The sequence below is a fragment of the Salvelinus namaycush genome, chromosome 5 (genome assembly GCF_016432855.1).
Source record: "Salvelinus namaycush isolate Seneca chromosome 5, SaNama_1.0, whole genome shotgun sequence".
In the NCBI taxonomy this organism is placed as follows: domain Eukaryota; kingdom Metazoa; phylum Chordata; class Actinopteri; order Salmoniformes; family Salmonidae; genus Salvelinus; species Salvelinus namaycush.
In genome coordinates this window covers 57,806,108-57,829,914 of record NC_052311.1, presented here as the reverse complement: position 1 = coordinate 57,829,914, position 23,807 = coordinate 57,806,108, and the positions used below count along the sequence as shown (strand labels likewise).

The 23,807-nt window shown below is 44.5% G+C and overlaps 1 protein-coding gene across 1 annotated transcript in view; it reads right to left on the bottom strand.

The window, feature by feature from the left end:
- The window catches only part of LOC120047686 (glutamate receptor ionotropic, kainate 2-like), a 218,341-nt gene that overhangs the window by 71,551 nt on the left and 122,983 nt on the right, over positions 1–23,807 (bottom strand). Inside the window, exons 7-9 of the mRNA XM_038993236.1 lie at positions 13,610–13,753; positions 9,063–9,170; positions 7,781–7,894 (exon numbers count right to left, since the gene is read on the bottom strand). Coding sequence (XP_038849164.1) covers positions 7,781–7,894; positions 9,063–9,170; positions 13,610–13,753 — 366 coding nt within the window. The remainder of the gene's footprint in view (positions 1–7,780; positions 7,895–9,062; positions 9,171–13,609; positions 13,754–23,807) is intronic.

The window sequence follows — 23,807 nt, the reverse complement described above, 5'->3', positions numbered from 1 at the left end:
AGGGAGTACAGGAGAGGGCTGAGAACGCACCCTTGTGGGGCCCCAGTGTTGAGGATCAGTGGGGTGGAGATGTTGTTTCCTACCCTCACCACCTGGGGGCGTCCCGTCAGAAAGTCCAGGACCCAGTTGCACAGGGCGGGGTTGAGACCCAGAATCTCGAGCTTAATGAGTTTGGAGGGTACTATGGTATTAAATGCTGAGCTGTAGTCGATGAACAGCATTCTTACATAGGTATTCTTCTTGTCCAGATGGGTTAGGGCAGTGTGCAGTGTGATTGTGATTGCATCGTCTGTGGACCTATTGGGGCGGTAAGCAAATTGGAGTGGGTGTAGGGTGTCAGGTAGGGTGGAGGTGATATGATCCTTGACTAGTCTCTCAAAGCACTTCATGATGACGAAAGTGAGTGCTGCGGGGCGATAGTCGTTTAGCTCAGATACCTTAGCTTTCTTGGGAACAGGAACAATGGTGGCCCTCTGTTGTGTTTCTGGCAGAACCACAACCTCTCATACAACAAAGATAGGGGCTAACGAGCAGTCAACAATAATTACCAATGTAAATCATTCACCCATGAGGACATCAATTGTAACATACATGAATGCTCCAGTATGCTATTTAAGTCGTTTGTAATGACATGGACAGGCCTTTAGCCCCCCTCCCACTGTTAGACATAAACTGTAATCTCCTCTCTCTGAATAGGCCTCTTTCTCAGTGCTGCCATGTTTTTCATTGGAATATGTATTATCTAGCACAATGAGCACAATGTAGCTATTGTCAGCCCATTAGCAGCGTATAACCTCTCACCTTCTGTCAACTGTGAAGGAGTGTAATTATCATAAACAGGCAGTGGGCCCATTAACACCTAACACCTTATTAGTCTGCCTGTCTGTCCATAGGACAACAAATGAAAGTATTTTACAACACTTGTTTTTCACCAGGGAGGAAAGAAAATCAAAAAGGACTAGCTAGCTATCTCTGTATAGCAAACCTCATTAAAGTACTTCTGTATGTTATACTGCTGATCTGGAGAGTCACTCACCCTTGAATGCAAAATCACCTTGATTCTTCTAAAATTGAATATGTGTCCCAATGAAAATAATGTGTCCCAATGATGCTGACTCATTTGAGCATTTATTTTAGTTGTATAATGATTGGGCCAGTATGCTACGAGGCTACCGCCTAGAGCAAAGAACAAGAGAACCCACTCAGTGCTCTCTACGTGTCATGTAGAGTCATGGAAGACTTCCCATAGGCTCGCTGCTTAATCAAAGTTTAACTCGAAGAATCTGAAATGGTCAAACTAGAAATAGTGATGAACAATTCTGAAATAGCCAAATAATACAACCAATATGCTGTTTATGAAATATATTTTAAATAATTCTGATTTCAAAGTCAATTAGTGAAGATAAATAGTTGCTTGAATGTATGTACCTTGAATAGCTATGAAGAGTGTATGAAGAGATTGAAAAGTTGACTGGTCTATTAATTTATTTAGATCCCCTTTACCTGTTACCTTAGTAACGACTCCTTATCCTTGGGGCCTTGATAAGCACTGTGAAAAATCAGATTCCGCTATATGGGGAAAATGGTTTATTATATAATGCAAACAAAGCTGATTCATTCTCTCTGTCTTGTCTCTGTCTCTGTCTCTGTCTCTGTCTCTGTCTCTGTCTCTGTCTCTGTCTCTGTCTCTGTCTCTCTCTCTCTCTCTCTCTCTCTCTCTCTCTCTCTCTCTCTCTCTCTCTCTCTCTCATCTCTCGTGTCTCTCTCTCTCTCTCGTGTCTCGTGTCTCTCTCTCTCTCTCTCATCTCTCGTGTCTCGTGTCTCTCTCTCTCTCTCTCTCTCGTGTCTCTCTCTCTCTCTCTCTCGACTCCTTTGATCCTCGGGGAGCCCGACAGAGCGTGTGTGGATTTGTACCTTTTAATTCAATCCGATCGGCAACTCATTTTTCTCGCAACTGTAGTAAATAAAAGTCAACATCAAATTCTGTTTCAAGTAAATGTTCTTTATGTCTGTCATACTAAATACCTATTGGCAGAGATGAGCCCATCCCACACGGGAAACAAGGCTATAAGAGGTGTGATCTGTTGGCGAGCACTACTACGATTGGTTCCAGGGTGTGATTCTTCGTGTTGTATGTATGTAATGTGTCAGAGAAGAAGCCTTTTCACATCAGCTGCACCATTTCTAAAGTGAAAAAGAGCATAGTGCAACCTTATCAGTAGCAAAATCTCACACGTGTGATGTGGAGTCATGGTACACATAGGACTACTGCCTATTCAAAGTTGGACTCTTATAGTTAGAAGTGGTCAAACTAGAAATTATGATGAACAACTTTAAAATAATCAACTAATACTACAAAAACCCTATTTATGAAAAATACATATATATACAAAAGTATGTGGACACCCCTTCAAATTAGTGGATTCGGCTATTTCAGCAACAGGTGTATAAAACCGAGCACACAGCCATGCAATCTCCATAGACAAACATTCAGAGTAGAATGGCCTTACTGAAGATGTGGCACCGTCATAGGATGTCACCTTTCCAACAAGTCCCTCCCGGGTGGCGCAGTGGTCTAGGGCACTGCATTGCAGTGCTAGCTGCGCCACCAGAGTCTCTGGGTTCGCGCCCAGGCTGGGCTGGGTTCGCGCCCAGGCTCTGTCGCAGCCGGCCGCAACCGGGAGGTCCGTGGGGCGACGCACAATTGGCATAGCGTCGTCCGGGTTAGGGAGGGTTTGGCCGGTAGGGATATCCTTGTCTCAGTATGTAAAAAATAAATAAAAAAATAAATAAAAAAAAGGTTATAAAATGTATGCACTCTACTGTAAGTCGCTCTGGATAAGAGCGTCTGCTAAATGACTGTAATGTAAATGTAAGTCAGTTTGACTAATTCCTGCCCTGCTAGAGCTGCCCCGGTCAACTGTAAGTGCTGTTATTGTGAAGTGGAAATGTTTAGGAGCAACAATGGCTCAGCTGCGAAGTGGTAGGCCACACAAGCTCACAGAACGGGACCGCCGAGTGCTGAAACACATAGCGCATAAAAATTGTCTGTCCTCGATTGCAACACTCACTACCGAGATCCAAACTTCTTCTGGAAGGAACATCAGCACAAGAACCGTTTATCGGGAGCTTCAAGAAATGGGTTTCCATGGCCGAGCAACCGCACACAAGCCTAACATCACCATGCGCAATGCCAAGCGTCGGCTAGAGTGGTGTAAAGATCATCACCATTGGACTCTGGAGCATTGGAAAGGCATTCTCTGGAGTGATGAATCACGCTTCACCATCTGGCAGTCCGACGGACGAGTCTGAGTTTAGCGGATGCCCGGAGAATGGTGCCTGCCCAGATGCATAGTGCCAACTGTAAAGTTTGGTGGATGAGGAATAATGGTCTGGGGCTGTTTTTCATTGTTTGAGCTAGGCCCCTTAGTTCCAGTTGAAGGGAAATCTTAATGCTACAGTATACAATCAAATCAAACTTTACTTGTCACATGCGCCGAATACAACATGCTTACTTACAAGTCCTTAACCAACAGTGCAGTTCAATATTTAGTTTATTTACCAAATAAACTAAAGTAAAAAATTATAAAAAGTAACACAATAAAATAACAATAACGAGGCTATATACAGCAGTCAATGTGCAGGGGTACAGGTTAGTTGAGGTAATTTGTACATGTAGGTAGGGGTGAAGTGACTATGCATAGACAATTAACAGCGAGTAGAAGCAGTGTAAAAAACGAATGGGGGGGTCAATGTAAATAATCTGGTGGGCATTTGATTAATTGTTCAGCGGTCTTATGGCTTGGGGGTAGAAGACGTTAAGGAGCTTTTGGTTCTAGACTTGGCGCTCCGGTACCGCTTACCGTAAGGTAGCAGAGAAAACATTCTATGACTTCGGTGACTGGAGTCTTTGACCATTTTTGGGCTTTCCTCTGACACCGCCTAGTATATAGATCCTGGAGGGTAGGAAGCTTGGCCCCAGTGATGTACTGGGCCGTACTACCATCTGTAGCACCTAACGGTCAGATGCCGAGCAGTTACCATACCAGGTGGTGATGCAACCGGTCAGGATGCTCTCGATGGTGCAGCTGTAGAACTTTTTGCCCATGGCATTCTGGATGATTCTGTGATTCTGTGTTGCAATAGTTTGGGGAAGGCCCTTTCCTGCTTCAGCATGAACACAAAGTGAGGTCCATACAGAAATGGTTTGTCAAGATCGGTGTGGAAGAACTTGACTGGCCTGCACAGAGCCTGACCTTATCCCCATCGAACACTTTTGTGATGAATTGGAACGCCGACTGTGAGCCAGGCCAAATCGACCCAACATCAGCACCCGACCTCACTAATGCTCGTGTGGCTGAATGGAAGCAAGTCCCTGCAGCAATGTTCCAACATCTAGTGGAAAACCTTCCCAGAAGAGTGGAGGCTGCTGTAGCAACAAATGGGGGACCAACTCCATATTAATGCCCATGATTTTGGAATGAGTGTCAACATAATTTTGGTCATCTAGTGTATATTTGAAACAGGTTTGATTTCAAAGTTGGTTAGTGAAGAAATTCAGCGACTTGAGTGTCTGTGCTTTGACTAAAGAAACCAAAAGAGGAGCCATGAAGTGTATGAAAAGACAAATAAATAAAGTAAATAAGCTTGAAAGGTTGATTTGTCTATTCATTTCTTTAGATTCCCATCGCCTGTTACCTTAGTAACAACTCCTTCCCCTAGAGCCTTGATAAGCGTTGTGTAAAATCAGATTCCGCTGAACGGGGAAAAGAGTTTATAATATAATGCATATATAGCTGATCCCCCAGCCATTACAGGTGTGCAGAGCCAGAGAGACATGTTTGACAGATGATGAGTAGAACAGGTAATCAACAGGATATAGTGTTGCACTACCTACTTATGGTTGATTATACCGTCATTTAGCTTAATGAACCTTTACAGTAGTTATTTGTCAGTGTGAGGTAATTATTGAGTTTTTCACATCTGTCTCATTCATGATCATTATTATACTGTGAGGCTTGTTTGCATTGCTTGTGTGAGTGTGTGTGTAACACAAAGACAACACCAAGGTTAGAAGCACAGATCTAGACCTGAGCACATAACATATTCATATTAAATATCCAATTCAAAGGGCTTTATTGGCATGGGAAACATATATTTAAATTGCCAATGGAAGTGAACTAGATAATAAACAAAAGTGAAATAAAACAATAAAAAATGTACAGTAAACATTACAAAGGAATAGAGACACTTCAAATGTCCTATTATGGCTACTCTCTCTCACTATCTCCAACTCTCTCTCCAACTCTCTCTCTCTCTCTCTCTCTCTCTCTCTCTCTCTCTCTCTCTCTCGCTCTCTCACTCTCTCTCTCTCGCTCTCTCGCTCTCTCTCTCTCTCTCTCGCTCTCTCTCTCTCTCTCTCTCTCTCTCTTCCTCTCTCTCTCTCTCTCTCTCTCTCTCTCCCTCTCTCTCTCATACTAAAATGTCCTATTATGGCTACTCTCCCTCTCTCTCTCTCTCTCTCTCTCTCTCTCTCTCCCTCTTTCTTTCTCTCTCTCTAACTCTCCCTCTCCCTCCCTCTCCCTCTCCCTCCCTCCCTCTCCCTCCCTCTCTCTCTCTCTCTCTCTCTCTCTCTCTCTCTCTCTCTCTCTCTCTTCCTCTCTCTCCCATACTAAAAGCCCCTCCCACAAGGGAAACGGGGCTATAGCACTACTACAATTAGTGCCCCGGGTGAGGAGGATTCTCTAGTGTAGCCAAGAGGAGGTTGGATCTGTTTATGTCCACTACTATGATTGGTACCCCAGGTGAGGAGGATTCTCTAGTGTAGCCAAGAGGAGGTTGGATCTGTTTATGTCCACTACTATGATTGGTGCCCCAGGTGAGGAGGATTCTCTAGTGTAGCCAAGAGGAGGTTGGATCTGTTTATATCCACTACTATGATTGGTGCCCCGGGTGAGGAGGATTCTCTAGTGTAGCCAAGAGGAGGTGGGATCTGTTTCTGTTCACTGCGCTTATGGACTGCCCTCTATGCCCATTATGGACTGCCACATGGGCATACTGTGACATTAACCACCAGTATAATAACAGTATGAGGTATTTGAAGTACTGTGACTTTAACAACCAGTATGAGGTCTTAGAAGTACTGTCAATTTAACCACCAGTCTATTACCAATATGAGGTCTTGACAAAATGGCCAAAACTCTTTTGATTAGTTCAGATCTCTGAGGCATTGAAAACTAATTACAGCTCCACCTTTTAAAGAGGGGCTCGTAATCCTTCAGTCTGGCATGAAGAAAATGAAGAGAAGTTGGATAAAAGTGTGCATCAATCAAATGTAACAAACCCAATTATTGTCAGCCCTCCCTCTTTTCTCATCCCCTCAAAGCCATCCGAGATCTCCCCATGACTCAATCCTGATGCACCAATTACAGACATTTAGAGTCTTAACTAATAACAGCAATTCAATCAGAGCACAGCGGCAGCATGCATGGGAGAGGTAAGGCAAGCGCAGCACGGGATAAATAATGACAAACCGCAATTTGGTTGATATTGTTATTTTTACGCTCTGGTTCTTAATAATAGGATCGTAAATTGCCTTAACTTTCTTGATTCTAGAAGCTTACTGTTTAGTCGTGATGAGTCAATTGCAGCGGACTCTGGTATGGCTTTCAGACGGAGGAGATAGGAGGGATGGAGTCGTCGTGTAGCCTACAGAATCCCTACTGCAGCAGAGCAGACTTTCTTTACAACTCACAGTCAACTCCACCCCAACAGATAGACACCACAGGATGGGGAGTGATACGCTCTGTCACGTCTGCTCCTCCCCTCCGGCATACGACGTCGCCAGAGTACTAACCACTGGTTCTGGGATTCATTATTACGCACACCTGGCACTCATCATTACGCGCACCTGTGTATCATTATGATTCACACCTGGACTCCATTACCTTCATAATTTCCTCCCCTTTATATGTCACTCTCCTATGTTCACTCACCAGTTGGTATTGTTCTTGTATATCAGTGTCATGTTCTTGGTTTTATTGTTTTATTAAAACGTTTCACCTGCTTCCGACTCACCGCCCCATCATTACACGCTCATCATTGAAGCAAAGATGTTTTTATAAATCTTCTATAGAGTGAATAATAACAATACACAGGATGTTTATAGTGCTTTTCTAAAATGCCAAAGATGGTTGGATGAAGCCTGAGGAAGTACAGCTGTGAGTTGGTCTGTGTGACTCATAGAGAAGCATTAGAGAGCCTAGGGCACTTTAACTTCCCCAAGAGTTCCCCTGAATGTCTGGGTTTAACATCACTGGGTAGAGAAACAACTACTCAATAGAGGGACTAATAAAATGCTAGAGAGAGAGAGAGCCTTAAACCATGAAATCTTATTGGGCAATCAATCAGCCAATTAGCCCTGCCTGAAACTGTTCTCAACCAATTGGAAAGGGACCTCTCCACAGCAGTGAAGTGAAGTGTGGACTGGTAATTTAAAAGTGGTGTACTTTTGGCTACTTTCATTCAATTCGCTCACAGGCCGACGACCATCCTGAGAAAATCAAGTGGAGCACTTTTCAAAGAAAACTAAAAAGGAATAACACCTTTTCCAAGGAGTCAATTAAGTCTTAGAGCAGTTCTGGGCATTCATAATCACTTATATAGACATGGTAGAACTCTGTTATAGCACCCAGTTAGCTGACAGCTAGTACAGCAATTTAAGTTCTCTATGAATAGACAAAAAGTGTCTACCACAGAGCAAAGAGGGAATGGTACTCACCAGTATGGTGGAGACAACTAGAGATCTGTTGGCTAAGGAGTCTGTGACATTGGATGTCTTCCCTTTCTGGTGGTCTGTCATGTTCAAGCCACTAGGAGGGTCCCATGTTCCAATCTGAGGGGAAAAACACGGACAAAACATTAGCATTTAGTGCACTACAGTTATATCTTCCGTGCAGAAAAACTGTTCAGGGGAGAGTGTGTCTATGAGAAAATATGATGTGAGGTGCATTATTACAAACACGCACCCACCCACACAAACACAGACACAGACACACACACACACACACACACACACACACACACACACACACACACACACACACACACACACACACACACACACACACACACACACACACACACACACACACACACTCCTCTTCCACAGAGAGCTAGAGGCAGATCCTGATCCTAGATCAGCTCTTATATCTCATCCCGCAGGTTAAGAGTTAAGAGTTCAACCTGCTGTCAGCCGTGTCCTAAGGGTGCTGGAGAATTCTGGGAATGTGTGCTTGAGCTGAAGAGGTGGAGTACTGAGTGTATGTGTGTGCATGTGAGTGAGTGTGTAAGGAGGGGTTGGTGGAAGCAGAAAGAAGAGGAGGAGGAGGAGGAGTGAGCCTGCAGGGGCCTCTCATCCTGGCTGTGTTATTCTCTTACCCGCTACAGGGCTTCTCATCTCAGCAGACACTCTGCTCTGCAGCACCAACCCACTACAGCCTCAACAGCCCTGCTCCTCTCTCTGATGCCCACTACTGAGGCCTTAGAGATGGCTGCTTTGTAATTGCAAATCAACTGTTTAATTCAGCCTTCATGAGGTTGGAGGGCTCCTGAAGGTTTTTTCATTAATAGAGTAAATTATTCATGGAGGCGCAGACACACGCCACAGAGAGAGACGAGGAGGTCAGGAGCATCTGAGAGGCACACACAGGGGAGCATGTGTGTAAGGAGGGTGTGTTTGTGTGGGTTGGTGTTTGGATCTGTTGTGTTGGCAAGCTTTTCTTAATGAATTATCTCCTCCATAGACGTGCACACATGGTCATGTATTATAAACATGCACACTCAAACACACACACACACACACACACACACACACACACACACACACACACACACACACACACACACACACACACACACACACACACACACACACACACACACACACACACACACACACACACACACACACACACACACACACACACACACAAACAAACACAGACACACACACACACACACACACTCAAACACACACAAACACACACACACTCCCTTAGTACCTTCTCCAGTCCATCCTCCTTCAGACTAATCACATCCAGGTCAAAGTCTGTCCTCAAGCCGTTGGTTCTGTTGAAAGTGATCCGCCCAGTCAAGCCATCCCAGTGGGCCTGGAGGAGAGAAAGAGAGAGGGGTAGGAAGCAAGAGATGGAGGAAGGGAGGAGAGACAGAGAAAGAGACAGAGAGAGAAAGCGAGAGTGAAAGGGAGAAAGGGAGAAAGGGATGGAGAGTGAGGAGAAAGAGATGGAGGAGGGAAAGAGAGAGAGAGAGATTAATCATAACCAAAGAGCAAGAAGTCACAGGAGCTCACTCATTCTCAGCAAAATAGAGACATTCATTATTCATTAGAGTTCACCTTTAAGCAAGGCGTACAAACACACAAAGGTATGCTACACACACACACACACACTGTATATTACTTATTAATACCACATACACAAACTCGATACAGTTTTCTCCAGGACACAGACGCTTTTTAGACGTAATTCTGATCGTTGCTTTAGTAACAGTGAGATAGTTATTCCCCAATCTGTAACGATACAGGCACTGCTTTGGAATGCTGAAAATCGAGCATAAAAGTGGCCCTAAGCACTGAACTTGTCACGCCCTGATCTGTTTCACCTGTCCTTGTGATTGTCTCCACCCCCTCCAGGTGTCACTTATTTTACCAAGTGCATTTATCCCTGTGCTTCCTGTCTCTCTGTGCCAGTTCGTCTTGTATGTTTCCAAGTCAACCAGATTTTTCCCCATTCTCCTGCTTTTTGCATTCTCATTTTTCTAGTCCTCCCGGTTTTGACCCTTGCCTGTTTCTGGACTCTGTACCAGCCTGCCTGACCATTCTGCCTGCCTTGACCACGAGCCTGTCTGCCACTCTGTACCTCCTGGACTCTGATCTGGTTTTGACCTTTTGCCTGTCCACGACCATTCTCTTGCCTACCCCTTTGGATTATTAAACATTGTAAGACTCCAACCATCTTCCTCCTGTGTCTGCATTTGGGTCTCACCTTGTGCCTTGATAGAACTCTCTTGTGTTACATTGCATAGCAAATGTTGAATTCTGTGCCTTTTTCTTAGAGAAGCAAGAGCAACTGACTTAAAGCGAATGTTATTTCAGAAAGAACCTGTAGTATGACATCTAATGTCATGTTATTACAGGCTCATTAATGTCACATTGTTCCTCTTTGTTGGGAAGAGAGAACTAGATGAAAGAAGATTGTGAATTTCCAAGAAATAACCACAATTACCTGCCTATGTGGTTGGACATGGTTATATTGAAAATAACAGTGGAAATTGGTACCTTTGAATGAATCCGTGTTAAATAGATGTAGTATGTTAAGTGTAATGTTAGCCTGTGATTCAGTGATAGTGTAATGTTAGCCTGTCATACAGTGGTGATTCAGTGATAGTGTAATGTTAGCCTGTAATACAGTGGTAATTCAGTGATAGTGTAATGTTGGCCTGTAATACAGTGATAGTGTAATGTTAGCCTGTCATACAGTGGTGATTCAGTGATAGTGTAATGTTAGCCTGTCATACAGTGGTGATTCAGTGATAGTGTAATGGTAGCCTGTGATACAGTGGTGATTCAGTGATAGTGTAATGTTAGCCTGTGATACAGTGGTGATTCAGTGATAGTGTAATGTTAGCCTGTGATACAGTGGTGATTCAGTGATAGTGTAATGTTAGCCTGTGATACAGTGGTGATTCAGTGATAGTGTAATGTTAGCCTGTGATACAGTGGTGATTCAGTGATAGTGTAATGTTAGCCTGTGATACAGTGATAGTGTAATGTTAGCCTGTGATACAGTGATAGTGTAATGTTAGCCTGTGATACAGTGGTGATTCAGTGATAGTGTAATGTTAGCCTGTAATACAGTGGTGATTCAGTGATAGTGTAATGTTAGCCTGTAATACAGTGGTGATTCAGTGATAGTGTAATGTTAGCCTGTAATACAGTGATAGTGTAATGTTAGCCTGTAATACAGTGATAGTGTAATGTTAGCCTGTAATACAGTGGTGATTCAGTGATAGTGTAATGTTAGCCTGTGATACAGTGGTGATTCAGTGATAGTGTAATGTTAGCCTGTGATACAGTGGTGATTCAGTGATAGTGTAATGTTAGCCTGTGATTCAGTGATAGTGTAATGTTAGCCTGTAATACAGTGATAGTGTAATGTTAGCCTGTAATACAGTGGTGATTCAGTGACAGTGTAATGTTAGCCTGTGATACAGTGGTGATTCAGTGATAGTGTAATGTTAGCCTGTAATACAGTGGTGATTCAGTGATAGTGTAATGTTAGCCTGTAATACAGTGGTGATTCAGTGATAGTGTAATGTTAGCCTGTGATACAGTGGTGATTCAGTGATAGTGTAATGTTAGCCTGTAATACAGTGGTGATTCAGTGATAGTGTAATGTTAGCCTGTAATACAGTGGTGATTCAGTGATAGTGTAATGTTAGCCTGTGATACAGTGGTGATTCAGTGATAGTGTAATGTTAGCCTGTCATACAGTGGTGATTCAGTGATAGTGTAATGTTAGCCTGTCATACAGTGGTGATTCAGTGATAGTGTAGGGAAAGGGGGATGCCTAGTCAGTAGTACAACTGAAATGTGTCTTCCGCATTTAACCCAACCCCTCTGAATCAGAGAGGTGCGGAGGGCTGCCTTAATCGACATCCACATCATCGGCGCCTGGGGAACAGTGGGATACCTGCCTTGCTCAGAGGCAGAACGACATATGTTTACCTTGTCAGCTCGGGGATTCGATTCGGCAACCTTTCGGTTACTGGCCCAGTGCTCCTACCCGCCAGGCAGTGATAGTTCAGTGTTAGCCTGTGATACAGTGGCCATGCAGTGATAGTTCAGTGTTAGCCTGTGATACAGTGGCCATGCAGTTATAGTTCAGTGTTAGCCTGTGATGCAGTGGCCATGCAGTGATAGTTCAATGTTAGCCTGTGATGCGGTGGCCATGCAGTGATAGTTCAGTGTTAGCCTGTGATGCAGTGGCCATGCAGTGATAGTTCAGTGTTAGCCTGTGATGCAGTGGCCATGCAGTGATAGTTCAGTGTTAGCCTGTGATGCGGTGGCCATGCAGTGATAGTTCAGTGTTAGCCTGTGATGCAGTGGCCATGCAGTGATAGTTCAGTGTTAGCCTGTGATGCAGTGGCCATGCAGTGATAGTGTAATGTTACCCTGTATGTCACTCTGGATCGACAGTGCAGTGGTGTATAAAGACCATCAGGCTAAACAGCGGTGTCTTTTATGAGGGCTGGCTGGTGTCCACCCTAGTACTGGTCAACAGGCTTAGAGAGAGAGAGAGTACTAGAGGTGGCGAGATGTGAGATTATTTGTGCGGCGGTTCGAGACAAAGAGCTTTAAAATGTCAAAAACCTCATCCCTCCATTCCTCTTCCCCACCCTCCACCCTCCAGCCACACCACCCCCCAGCCAGAAGCAGTGTGAGTGTTAGCAGGGTTCTGGTGAAATCTCACAGAGCAAACAGAACAGAACACGGTAGTGTCACGTTCCTGACCTGTTTTCTGTTGTTTTTGTATGTGTTTAGTTGGTCAGGGCGTGAGTTGGGGTGGGTAGTCTATGTTATGTGTTTCTATGTTGGGTTAATGTGTTGCCTGATATGGTTCTCAATTAGAGGCAGGTGTTTGACGTTTCCTCTGATTGAGAACCATATTAAGGTAGGCTGTTCTCACTGTTTGTTTGTGGGTGATTGTTCCTGTGTCTGTGTATACCACACGGGACTGTTTCGTTTGTTCGTTCGTTTTAGGTAGTCTGTTCCTGTTTCATGCGTTCTTCGTCTATATGTAAGTTCTTATGTTCAGGTCAGTCTACGTCGTTTGTTATTTTGTAATCAATTCAAGTGTACTTCGTGTTTCGTCTTTCATTTAATAAATGCATTATGTCTGCATACCTCGCTGCGTATTGGTCCTCAGATCCTTCTCGCCTCTCCTCGTCTGAGGAGGAGGACGACTTAGACGAACGTTACAGGTAGCTAGGCTTTACAGACCCTAAATATAGCCTGGGCCAATCTTGCTCTTTAACTGCCTAACTGACAGACAGGGACGTTTGGATTATCCGCCACCAGTTTCCAGAATCTATCTAGCACACTGAGGAATAATTAGCCCAGATTAAGATCATGTAGACCCATTCTGTAGGGACATGATATGAAAACAGAGAGACAGGTTTAAGATTAAGATGGTTGCTGCTCTCGGAGAACTATGAATGTACATAATATAAAAATGCAGTAAAAACAAAGCCTTTTTCTTTAATTTACATTGATTTCTTTGATCGCCCCCTTGTGCCCATCCAGCTTGTTTCGCTGTATGTCTCTCTTGTGTCTCTCTCTCCTATGTGTGTAGGCTATCTCTCTCTTTCCTTCTCTCTCTCCTATGTGTGTGTAGGCGTTCTCTCTCTCTTTCATTCTCTCTCTCCTATGTGTGTGTAGGCTATCTCTCACTCATTCATTCTCTCTCTCCATGTCCATCCCTCCCCTGCCTTTCCAGTGGGCCGGTGTGTAATGTATAATACTACGTACCTCTTTGATGAGGGCCATGAATCTGTTCCCAAAGCGCCAGGGTTTGTGTCTGTTGCACTGTAGGGAGCTGACAGTGATCTGCTGAGACTGCTGCACGGCCACGGCCACCACGTGCACGGCATCGTACATGAGCGCAGCGTCCGTCTGGAAAACAACAGAGAGAATGTAGAATTTAAATGTTTATATATACTGAACAAAGATATAAACGCAACATGCAACAATTTCAATGCTTTTACGGAGTTACAGTACACATAATGAAATCAGTCAATTGAAATATATAAATAAGGCCCTAATCTATGGATTTCACATGACTGGGCAAGAGTGCAGTCATGGGTGGGCCTGGGAGGGCATAGGCCCACCCACTTGGGCTGGCGTGGTTACACGTGGTCTGCAGTTGTGAGGCCGGTTGGACGTACTGTCAAATTCTCTAAAACTATGTTGGAGGCGGCTTATTTTAGAGAAATTAACATTAAATTATGTGGCAACAGCCCGGGAGGACATTCCTGCAGTCAGCATGCCAATTGCACGCTCCCTCAAAACTTGAGACATCTGTGACAATGTGTTGTGTGACAAAACTTCACATTTTAAGAGTGGCCTTTTAATGTCCCCAGCACAAGGTGCACCTGTGCAATGATCATGCTGTTAAATCAGCTTCTTGATATGCCACACCTGTCAGGTGGATGGATTATATTGGAAAATGAGAAATGCTCGCTAACAGGAATGTAAATACATTTCTGGCCAACATTGGAGAGAAATTAGCTTTTTCAGCATATGGAAAATTTCTGGAATCTTTTATTTCAGCTCATGAAACATGGGACCAACACTTTACATGTTGGGTTTATATTTTTGTTTGTATAATTTCATCAGTATGTTGTCCTCACTTGCTTCAATATGTCCACCATTGTTCCTGTACCCAAGAAAGCGAAAGCAACTGAACTAAATGACTATTGCCCCGTAACACTCACTTCTTGTCATCATGAAGTGCTTTGAGAGGCTAGTTAAGGATCATGTCACCTCTACCTTTCCCGACACCCTAGGCCCACTACAATTTTCAAACCGCCCCAACAGATCCACAGACGCAATCGTCATTGAACTGCACACTGCCCCATCCCATCTGGACAAGAGGAATACCTATGTACAGTATGTTCATTGACTAAAATTCAGCCTTCAACACAATAGTGCACTCCAAGCTCATCACTAAGATCAGGGCCCTGGGTCTGAAACCCGCCCTCTGCAACTGGATCCTGGACTTCCTGATGGGCTGACCCCAGGTGGTGAGGGTAGGCAACAACATCTCCACCACGCTGCTCCTGAACACGGGGGCCCCGCAAGGGTGCATGCTCTGCCCCCTCCTGTACTCCCTGTTCTATCATGACTGCGTGGTCACTCACGTCTTCAACTCAATCATAAAGTTTGCTGATGAAACAACAGTGGTAGGCCTGATTACCAACAACGACGAGACAGCCTACAGGAAGGAGGTGAGGGCCCTGGCGGAGTTGTGCCAGGGAAAGAACAACATCAACAAAACGAAGGAGCTGATCATGGACTTCAGGAGACAGCAGAGAGAGCACACCCCCCTCCACATCGACGGGGCCGCAGTGGAGAGGGTGAAAATCTTCAAGTTCCTCTGCGTTCACATCACTGAAAACCTGAAATGGTCCATCCACACAGACAGTGTGGTGAAAAAGGCATTACAGTGCCTCTTCAACCTCAGGAGACTGAAGACATTTTTCTTGGCCCCTCTCTAAGACCCTCACAAACTTCTACAGGTGCACCACTGAGAGCATCCTGTCGGACTGTATCACCGCCTGGTATGGCAATTGCACCATCCGCAAAAGCAGGGCTCTCCAGAGGGTGGTACGGTCAGTCCAAAGCATCACACTGCCTGCCTTCCAGGACATCTACAGCAACCGGTGTCACAGAAACGGCAAGAAAATTCTCAAGGGGCTCAGCCACCTGAGCCACGGCCTGTTCACCCCGCTACCATCTAGAAGGCGGAAACAGTACATGTGCATCAAAGCTGGGATCGAGTGACTAAAACACAGCTTCTATCTCCAGGCCATCAGACTGTTAAATAGTCACCACTAGGCTGCCTCCGCCCAGTACCCTGCCCTGAACTTAGTCACTGTTGCTAGCTACCACCCGGTACTCTATCCCGCCCTATCTACAGTCGTGGCCAAAAGTTTTGAGAATGACACAAATATTAATTTCCACAACGTTTGCTGCTTCAGTGTCTTTAGATATTTTTGTCAGATGTTACTACGGAATACTGAAGTATAATACAAGCATTTCATACGTGTCAAAGGCTTTTATTGACATTTACATGAAGTTGATGCAAAGAGTCAATATTTGCAGTGTTGACACTTCTTTTTCAAGACCTCTGCAATCCGCCCTGGCATGCTATCAATTAACTTCTGGGCCACATCCTGACTGATGGCAGCCCATTCTTGCATAATCAATGCTTGGAGTTTGCCAGAATTTGTGGGTTTTTGTTTGTCCACCTGCCTCTTGAACACAAGTTCTCAATGGGATTAAGGTCTGGGGAGTTTCCTGGCCATGGACCCAAAATAACAATGTTTTGTTCCCCGAGCCGCTTAGTTATCACTTTTGCCTTATGGCAAGGTGCTCCATCATGCTGGAAAGGGCATTGTTCGTCACCAAACTGTTCCTGGATGGTTGGGAGCAATTGCTCTCGGAGGATGTGTTGGTACCATTCTTTATTCATGGCTGTGTTCTTAGGCAAAATTGTGAGTGAGCCCACTGCCTTGGCTGAGAAGCAACCCCACACATGAATGGTCTCAGGATGCTTTACTGTTGGCATAATACAGGACTGATGGTAGCGCTCACCTTATCTTCTCCAGACAAGCTTTTTTCTGGATGCCCCAAACAATCGGAAAGGGGATTCATCAGAGAAAATGACTTTACCCCAGTCCTCAGCAGTACAATCCCTGTACCTTTTGCAGAATATCAGTCTGTCCCTGATGTTTTTCCTGGAGAGAAGTGGCTTCTTTGCTGCCCTTCTTGACACCAGGCCATCCTCCAAAAGTCTTCGCCTCACTGTGCGTGCAGATGCACTCACACCTGCATACTGCCATTCCTGAGCAAGCTCTGTACTGGTGGTGCCCCGATCCCGCAGCTGAATCAACTTTAGGAGACGGTCCTGGCGCTTGCTGGACTTTCTTGGGCGCCCCGAAGCCTTCTTCACAACAACTGAACTGCTCTCCTTGAAGTTCTTGATGATCCGATAAATGGTTGATTTAGGTGTAATCTTACTGGCAGCAATATCCTTGCCTGTGAAGCCTTTTTTGTGCAAAGCAATGATGATGGCACGTGTTTCCTTGCAGGTAACCATCGTTGACAGAGGAAGAACAATGATTCCAAGCACCACCCTCCTTTTGAAGCTTCCAGCCTGTTATTTGAACTCAATCAGCATTACAGAGTGATCTCCAGCCTTGTCCTCGTCAACACTCACACCTGTGTTAACGAGAGAATCACTGACATTATGTCAGCTGGTCCTTTTGTGGCAGGGCTGAAATGCAGTGGAAATGTTTTTGGGGGATTCAGTTCATTTGCATGGCAAAGAGGGACTTTGCAATTAATTGCAATTCATCTGATCACTCTTCATAACATTCTGGAGTATATGCAAATTGCCATCATACAAACTGAGGTAGCAGACTTTGTGAAAATTAATATTTGTGTCATTCTCAAAACTTTTGGCCATGACTGTACAGTACCAGTCAAAAGTATATTTTACTTTAATAATGTTTACATACCATTTTACCCACTTCATATGTATATACCCGTATTCTAGTCAAGACTCATCCTATATAACTACTGCTGTACACACCTTTCCTATTCATATACTGTCCATACTGTCTATACATAACATTATATACATACAGTACCTTCAGAAAGTATTCAAACCCCTTGACTTATTCCACATTGTGTTGTGTTACAGTCTGAATTCAAAATGGATCAAATACATTTTTTTAAACATTTTTGCAAATGTATTACAAATGAAATACAGAAATATCTATTTTACATAAGCATTCACACCCCTGAGACGATACATGTTAAAATCACCTTTGGCAGTGATTACAGCTGTGAGTCTTTCTGAGTAAGTTTCGAAGACAGGGTTCCCCAACTGGCGCCCCAAATTTTGCCCGCAGGTGGTTTTATTTCCCCCCCAAGTTTTCTGAGCAAAAGAATAAATACAAGTAAAAATGTGCTTAATAACAAGTCACATAATAAGTTGAGCGGATGCACTGTGTGCAATAATAGTGTTGAACATGAATTACTACCTCATCTCTGTACCCCACACATACAATTATCTGTAAGATCCCTCAGTTGAGCAGTGAATTTCAAACATAGATTCAACCACAAAGACCAGGGAGGTTTTACAATGCCCGACATTGAATATCCCTTTGAGCTTGGTGAAGTTCTTAATTTCACTTTGGATGGTGTATCAATACACCCAGTCACTACGAAGATACAGGCGTCCTTCCTAACGCAGTTGCCGGAGAGGAAGGAAATCGCTCAGGGATTTCACCATGAGGGCAATGGTAAAACAGTTACAGAGTTTAATGGCTGAGATATGATAAAACTGAGGATGGATCAGCAACATTGTAGTTACTCCACAATACTAACCTAAATGACAGAGTGAAAAGGAGGAAGCCTGTACAGAATGAAACATATTAGAAAACATGCATCCTGTTTGCAAAAAGGCACTAAAGTGAAGCTGCTAAAAATGTGCCAAATAAATTAACTTTATGTCCTGAATACAAAGTGTTATGTTTGGGGTAAATCCAACACAAAACACATCACATTTTTACTTCTGAACATATTTAGGCTTGCCATTTCAAAGGCAAGGGGTTGATTACTTATTGACGCAAGACATTTCAGCTTTTAATTTATTATTGATTTTATTTTTGATCTAAAAACATAATTCCACTTTGACATTATGGGGTATTGTGTCTAGGCCAGTGACAGAAAATCTCAATTTAATCAATTTTAAATTCAGGCTTTAACACAACAAAATGTGGAGAAAGTCAAGGGGTGGGAATACTTTCTGAACGCATTGTATATATATATATATATATATTACATATTTTAGTTATCAGTAGAGTCAGAGCTTGAAAGGGCAGGAGGGGATCAAGTGCAAGTGCTGGTTCAGGCTTTTAGGGGGAAGCTGGTTCCACCATTGGGGTGCCAGGACAGAGAAGAGCTTGGACTCGGCTGAGTGGGAGTTGCCCTCCCATAGGGGTGGAAGGGCCAGAGACCTGAGGTGGCAGAATGGAGTGCTCGGGTTGGGGTGTAGGGTTTGAGCATAGGCTGAAGGTAGGGAGGAGCAGTTCCTCTTGCTGTTCCATAGGTAAGCACCATGGTCTTGTAGGGGATGCGAGCTTCGACTGGAAGCCAGTGGAGTGTGCTGAGGAGCAGGGTGACATAGGAGAACTTGGGAAAGTTGAACACCAGGCGGGCTGCAGCGCTCTGGATAAGTTGCAGGGATTTGATGGCACAAGCGGGGAGCCTAGCCAACTGTGAGTTACAGTAGTCTAGACGGGAGAGGACAAGTGCCTGAATTAGGACCTGCGCCACTTCCTGTGTGAGGTAGGATCGTACTCAATAGATGTTGTAGAGCATGAACCTGCAGGAGCGAGTCACTGCTTTGATGTTTGCAGAAAATGACAGGGTGACGTCCAGGGGCACGCCAAGGTTCTTTGCACTCTGTGAGGGCGACACTGTGGAGTCAACCGTGATGGAGAGGTCTTTGAGCGTGCAGGCCTTCCCCAGGAGAAAGAGCAGCTCCATCTTGTCAAGTTTGGTGCTTGAGGTAGTGGGTCGACACTCCAGTTTAAGATATCTGCCAGGCACTTTATTACTGCACTGTTGGAGTCAGAAACAGAAGCGTTTTGTTGCACATGCGCTAACATCTGAAAAATATGTGTACGTGACCAATACAATTTGATTTGATTTTCACATTCAATTGGATGCCTACGTCACAGCATCGGGCATGAACGCAATGTCTGTATGTGGAACAGAGAGACCATGTGTCATCACCGCATCACAAATCATCACATATTACTAGATCACACCACATGTATCAGTCTACAGATGTAGGATGTTAATATAAGTCAGTTTGCTACAACAGGAAAATAATCCTGCAGCAACACAAATGTGAATTATTATGTGGATTATAAGTAATGGAGATTTTTGTAGGGGTTGATACATTTTTCTAAAAGGGAATATCAAGTCTAACATTTCAAAGTGGCAATTACAAAATCCATAAGCCTTTTTAAACCTCAAATATACTACAAGTTTTAAATGTTCTGCATTGCAGGAAAGTTCTCTTGCAACAGGGTGATCAAATAAAGATCCCACATCTGTTCATGAGAGCAACGTCTGTCTGTGAAAAAAAACAGAGAGAATGTGTCCTCATCATGTCATCACATCACCGTCAATAGGCTACGTCACACCAACTCAGTGGGATGTCAACCATCAGAAATATGACACCAGCTTCCGTCTCCAACAAGAGAGACAATGTGTCATCATCCCCGCCAACCACATCACAGATCATTCATATCATCACATTATCACATGATCACATCACAGTCAATGGAATGTCTGTGTCATATAGATATAATTTCATTGGGATGTCAACCATTCAAACTGTTGCATCCTCGTTGCCTACCTAACTTAGTTGGACTGTGAGACTTCCATCATGAAAATACACAACGTTATTATAGGAAACAAAAAGAGAGGAGAGAAAGGAACAGGGAAGAGGGCAAGAAAAGCAAAGAAAGGGCAATTTTCTAATATGCCAAAAAACCATGGTGACATGACATCTACAGCATACAGCACATTAGACAAACAATCATAAAAAGGTAGGATAAACCCAGACATCTCTAATCTCTGAAAACATACTGGGTGTGTACCAAATGGCACTCTATTCCCTACATAGTGCCCTATGGGCCCTGGTCAAAAGCACTGTACTATATGGGGAATAAGGTGGCGTTTGGGACTCAGAATCTGCAGCTTACTCCTTCACTCTCTGTAATAATAAACGGCTGACAGTAAACAGAAGTGCGTAAGGAGACTGATATGAGAGCAACTTATCAGAGAGAAATGCCAGTCATCCCCGCTCCAAGTTCCATACCCCTAATTCCACAGTCCCTCAAAAAAATCTAATTAGTGTTTGTCTCGCTTGATCGGAAAGCAATCAAAATAGCTCCTTAAGTTTGTTGTATGGACATCATGCCTGAGGGTTGCCGTTGGAAACCGCTATTCTGCTGAATAAATCAGGACCTAAACCTGTCATTTCCCCACCCTTGTCCTGATTGTTTGCCGGAAGCGGTTGTGACGGCAGTTTGGATGATAATATGGTGTTGCGGGTGGTTACTGTCAGTCGTGTCATGGTGTGGGAGTTTAGGAATAAAATGTGTGATATTAATAATGTCTATTTTAGAAGGTGTTAATAAAAGGGAAATGAAGCTGCTGCAGGGTGGGTGACACTCTGGAGGACGAGGGGTGGTGGAGTGGTGTGGTCGCCAGCTGCAGAGTGACAGTCTGTCTTTCCCTGAGGGGTGGAGGGGGTGAAGAATAGGAAAGGGGCCATTCTCTGCTGTCCACACTGCCTCAGTAACTTCCCAGAGAGAAGTGTCTTTATAATCACTCTGGTTTAGTGTGGCCCCTGTCAATCACAGTGCAGAGAAGGTGGGCCACGGAGTGGGCTGGCTGGGAGGGGGAAGTGGGGAGGGTGGTTTAAGTCTGAGATGCCATTATTACTACTGCTGCCACTGTAATTTTTCACTGTGGTGAAAGTGTGTTGGATGCCATGTTAGCGGGTGGTTCGTGGGATGAGAAATACACAATTCAAATGGACATTCACAGGGAACACTGCTGCCGCAATTAACACCCCTACAGCCAGTTCCTAATGGACAACTAGCACCAATGTGAATCTACTATAACTAGTGCAGAAAATAAAGAAAAACTACATGTAAATAAGAATAAAGTATTACCAAGAAAAAAAACTAATTCTGCTAGTTACACAAGGTTGAATGGATGTAAAAAGTGAAAGTGAAGAAAGACAGGAAGGGTGGGTGGGTGGGGGGGAGTGGCAAGGGGAACTGTGTGAATTTTGGCAGCGAATGCTTGAGTGCTTTTCTCTCTTTTCCCCAGTGCTGTGTGAGCCTCTGAAGAACCAAGCAGGCAGCAAGCCTTGCAAATGATTTAGCAACAGCGCCACTTCACTCTATAAACATCTCATTAAAATCAATTATGTCACTCCTGAATGAAATTAAAGCTAAACGCTTTAAAAGCTGGCTTTTCCCTTGTGTCAGCCAATATGAACATTACACCTGACGCTGTCTATTCTTCCGCCTCAATCTTGCCTCCTTCTCTTCCCTCTCCCCTGCTCTCTCTTCCCTCTCCCCTGCTCTCTCTTCCCTCTCCCTTGCTCTCTCTTCCCTCTCCCCTGCTCTCTCTTCCCTCTCCCCTGCTCACTCTTCCCTCTCCCCTGCTCTCTCTTCCCTCTCCCTTGCTCTCTCTTCCCTCTCCCCTGCTCTCTCTTCCCTCTCCCCTGCTCACTCTTCCCTCTCCCCTGCTCTCTCTTCCCTCTCCCCTGCTCTCTCTTCCCTCTCCCCTGCTCTCTCTTCCCTCTCCCCTGCTCTTTCTTCCCTCTCCCCTGCTCTCTCTTCCCTCTCCCCTGCTCTCTCTTCCCTCTCCCCTGCTCACTCTTCCCTCTCCCCTGCTCTCTCTTCCCTCTCCCCTGCTCTCTCCCTTGCTCTCTCTTCCCTCTCCCCTGCTCTCGCTCTCTCTCTCTCTCTCTGTCTTATCTCTCTCTGAGAGATAAGACAGAGAAAGTATTCAGACCCCTTGACTTCTTCCACATTTTGTTAAGTTACAGCCTTATTCTAAAATTGATTAAATAAAAAGAAATCCTCAGCAATCTACACACAATACCCCATAACGACAATCGAAAAACAGGTTTTTAGATTTTTTTTCAAATGTATGAAACCACAAAACCGAAAAACCTTATTTACCTAAGAATTCAGACCCTTCGCTTTGGGACTCGAAATTTAGTTGTTTCCATTGATGATCCTTGATTGGATTCCACCTGTGGTAAATTCAGTTGATTGGATATGATTTTGAAAGGCACACACCTGTCTATATAAGGTCCCACAGTTGACAGTGCATGTCAGAGCAAAAACCAAGCCATGATGTCAAATGAATTGTCCGTAGAGGTCTGAGACAGGATTGTGTCGAGGTACAGATCTAGGGAAGGGTACCAAAAAATGTCTGCAGCATTGAAGGTCTCCAAGAACACAGTGGCCTCCATCATTCTTAAAAGGAAGAAGGTTGGAACCACCAAGACTCGTCCAAGAGCTGGTCGCCCGGCCAAACTGAGCAATCGGGGGAGAAGGGACTTGGTCAGGGAGGTGACCAAGAACCTGATGGTCATTCTGACAGAGCTCTAGAGTTCCTCTGTGGAGATGGGAGAATCTTCCAGAAGGACAACCATCTCTGCAGCACTACACCAATTAGGCCTTTATGGTAGAGTGGCTAGACGGAAGCCACTCCTCAGTAAAAGGCACATGACAGCCCACTTTGGCAAAAGGCACCTAAAGACTCTCAGACCATGGGAAACAAGATTTTCTGGTGTGATGAAACCAAGTTTGAACTCTTTGGTCTGAATGCCAAGCGTCATATTTGGAGGAAACCTGGCACCATCCCTACGGTGAAGCATGATGGTGGCAGCATCATGCTGTGGGGATGTTTTTCAGCAGCAGGGACTGGGAGACTAGTCAGGATCAAGGGAAAGATGAACGGAGCAAAGTATAGAGAAATCCTTGACAAAAACCTGCTCCAGAGTGCTCAGGACCTCAGACTGGGGCAAAGGTTCACCTTCCAACAGGACAACGACCCTAAGAACACAGCCAATACAACGCAGGAGTGGCTTCAGGACAAGTCTCTGAATGTCCTTGAGTGGCCCAGCCAGAGTCCGGACTTGAACCCGATTGAACATCTCTGGAGAGACCTGAAAATAGCTGTGCTGCAAAGCTCCTCATTCAACCTGACAGAGCTTGAGAGGATCTGCAGAGAAGAATGGGAAAAACACCCCAAATACAGGTGTGCCAAACTTGAAGCGTCATACCCAAGAAGACTCAATGCTGTAATTGCTGCCAAAGGTGCTTCAACA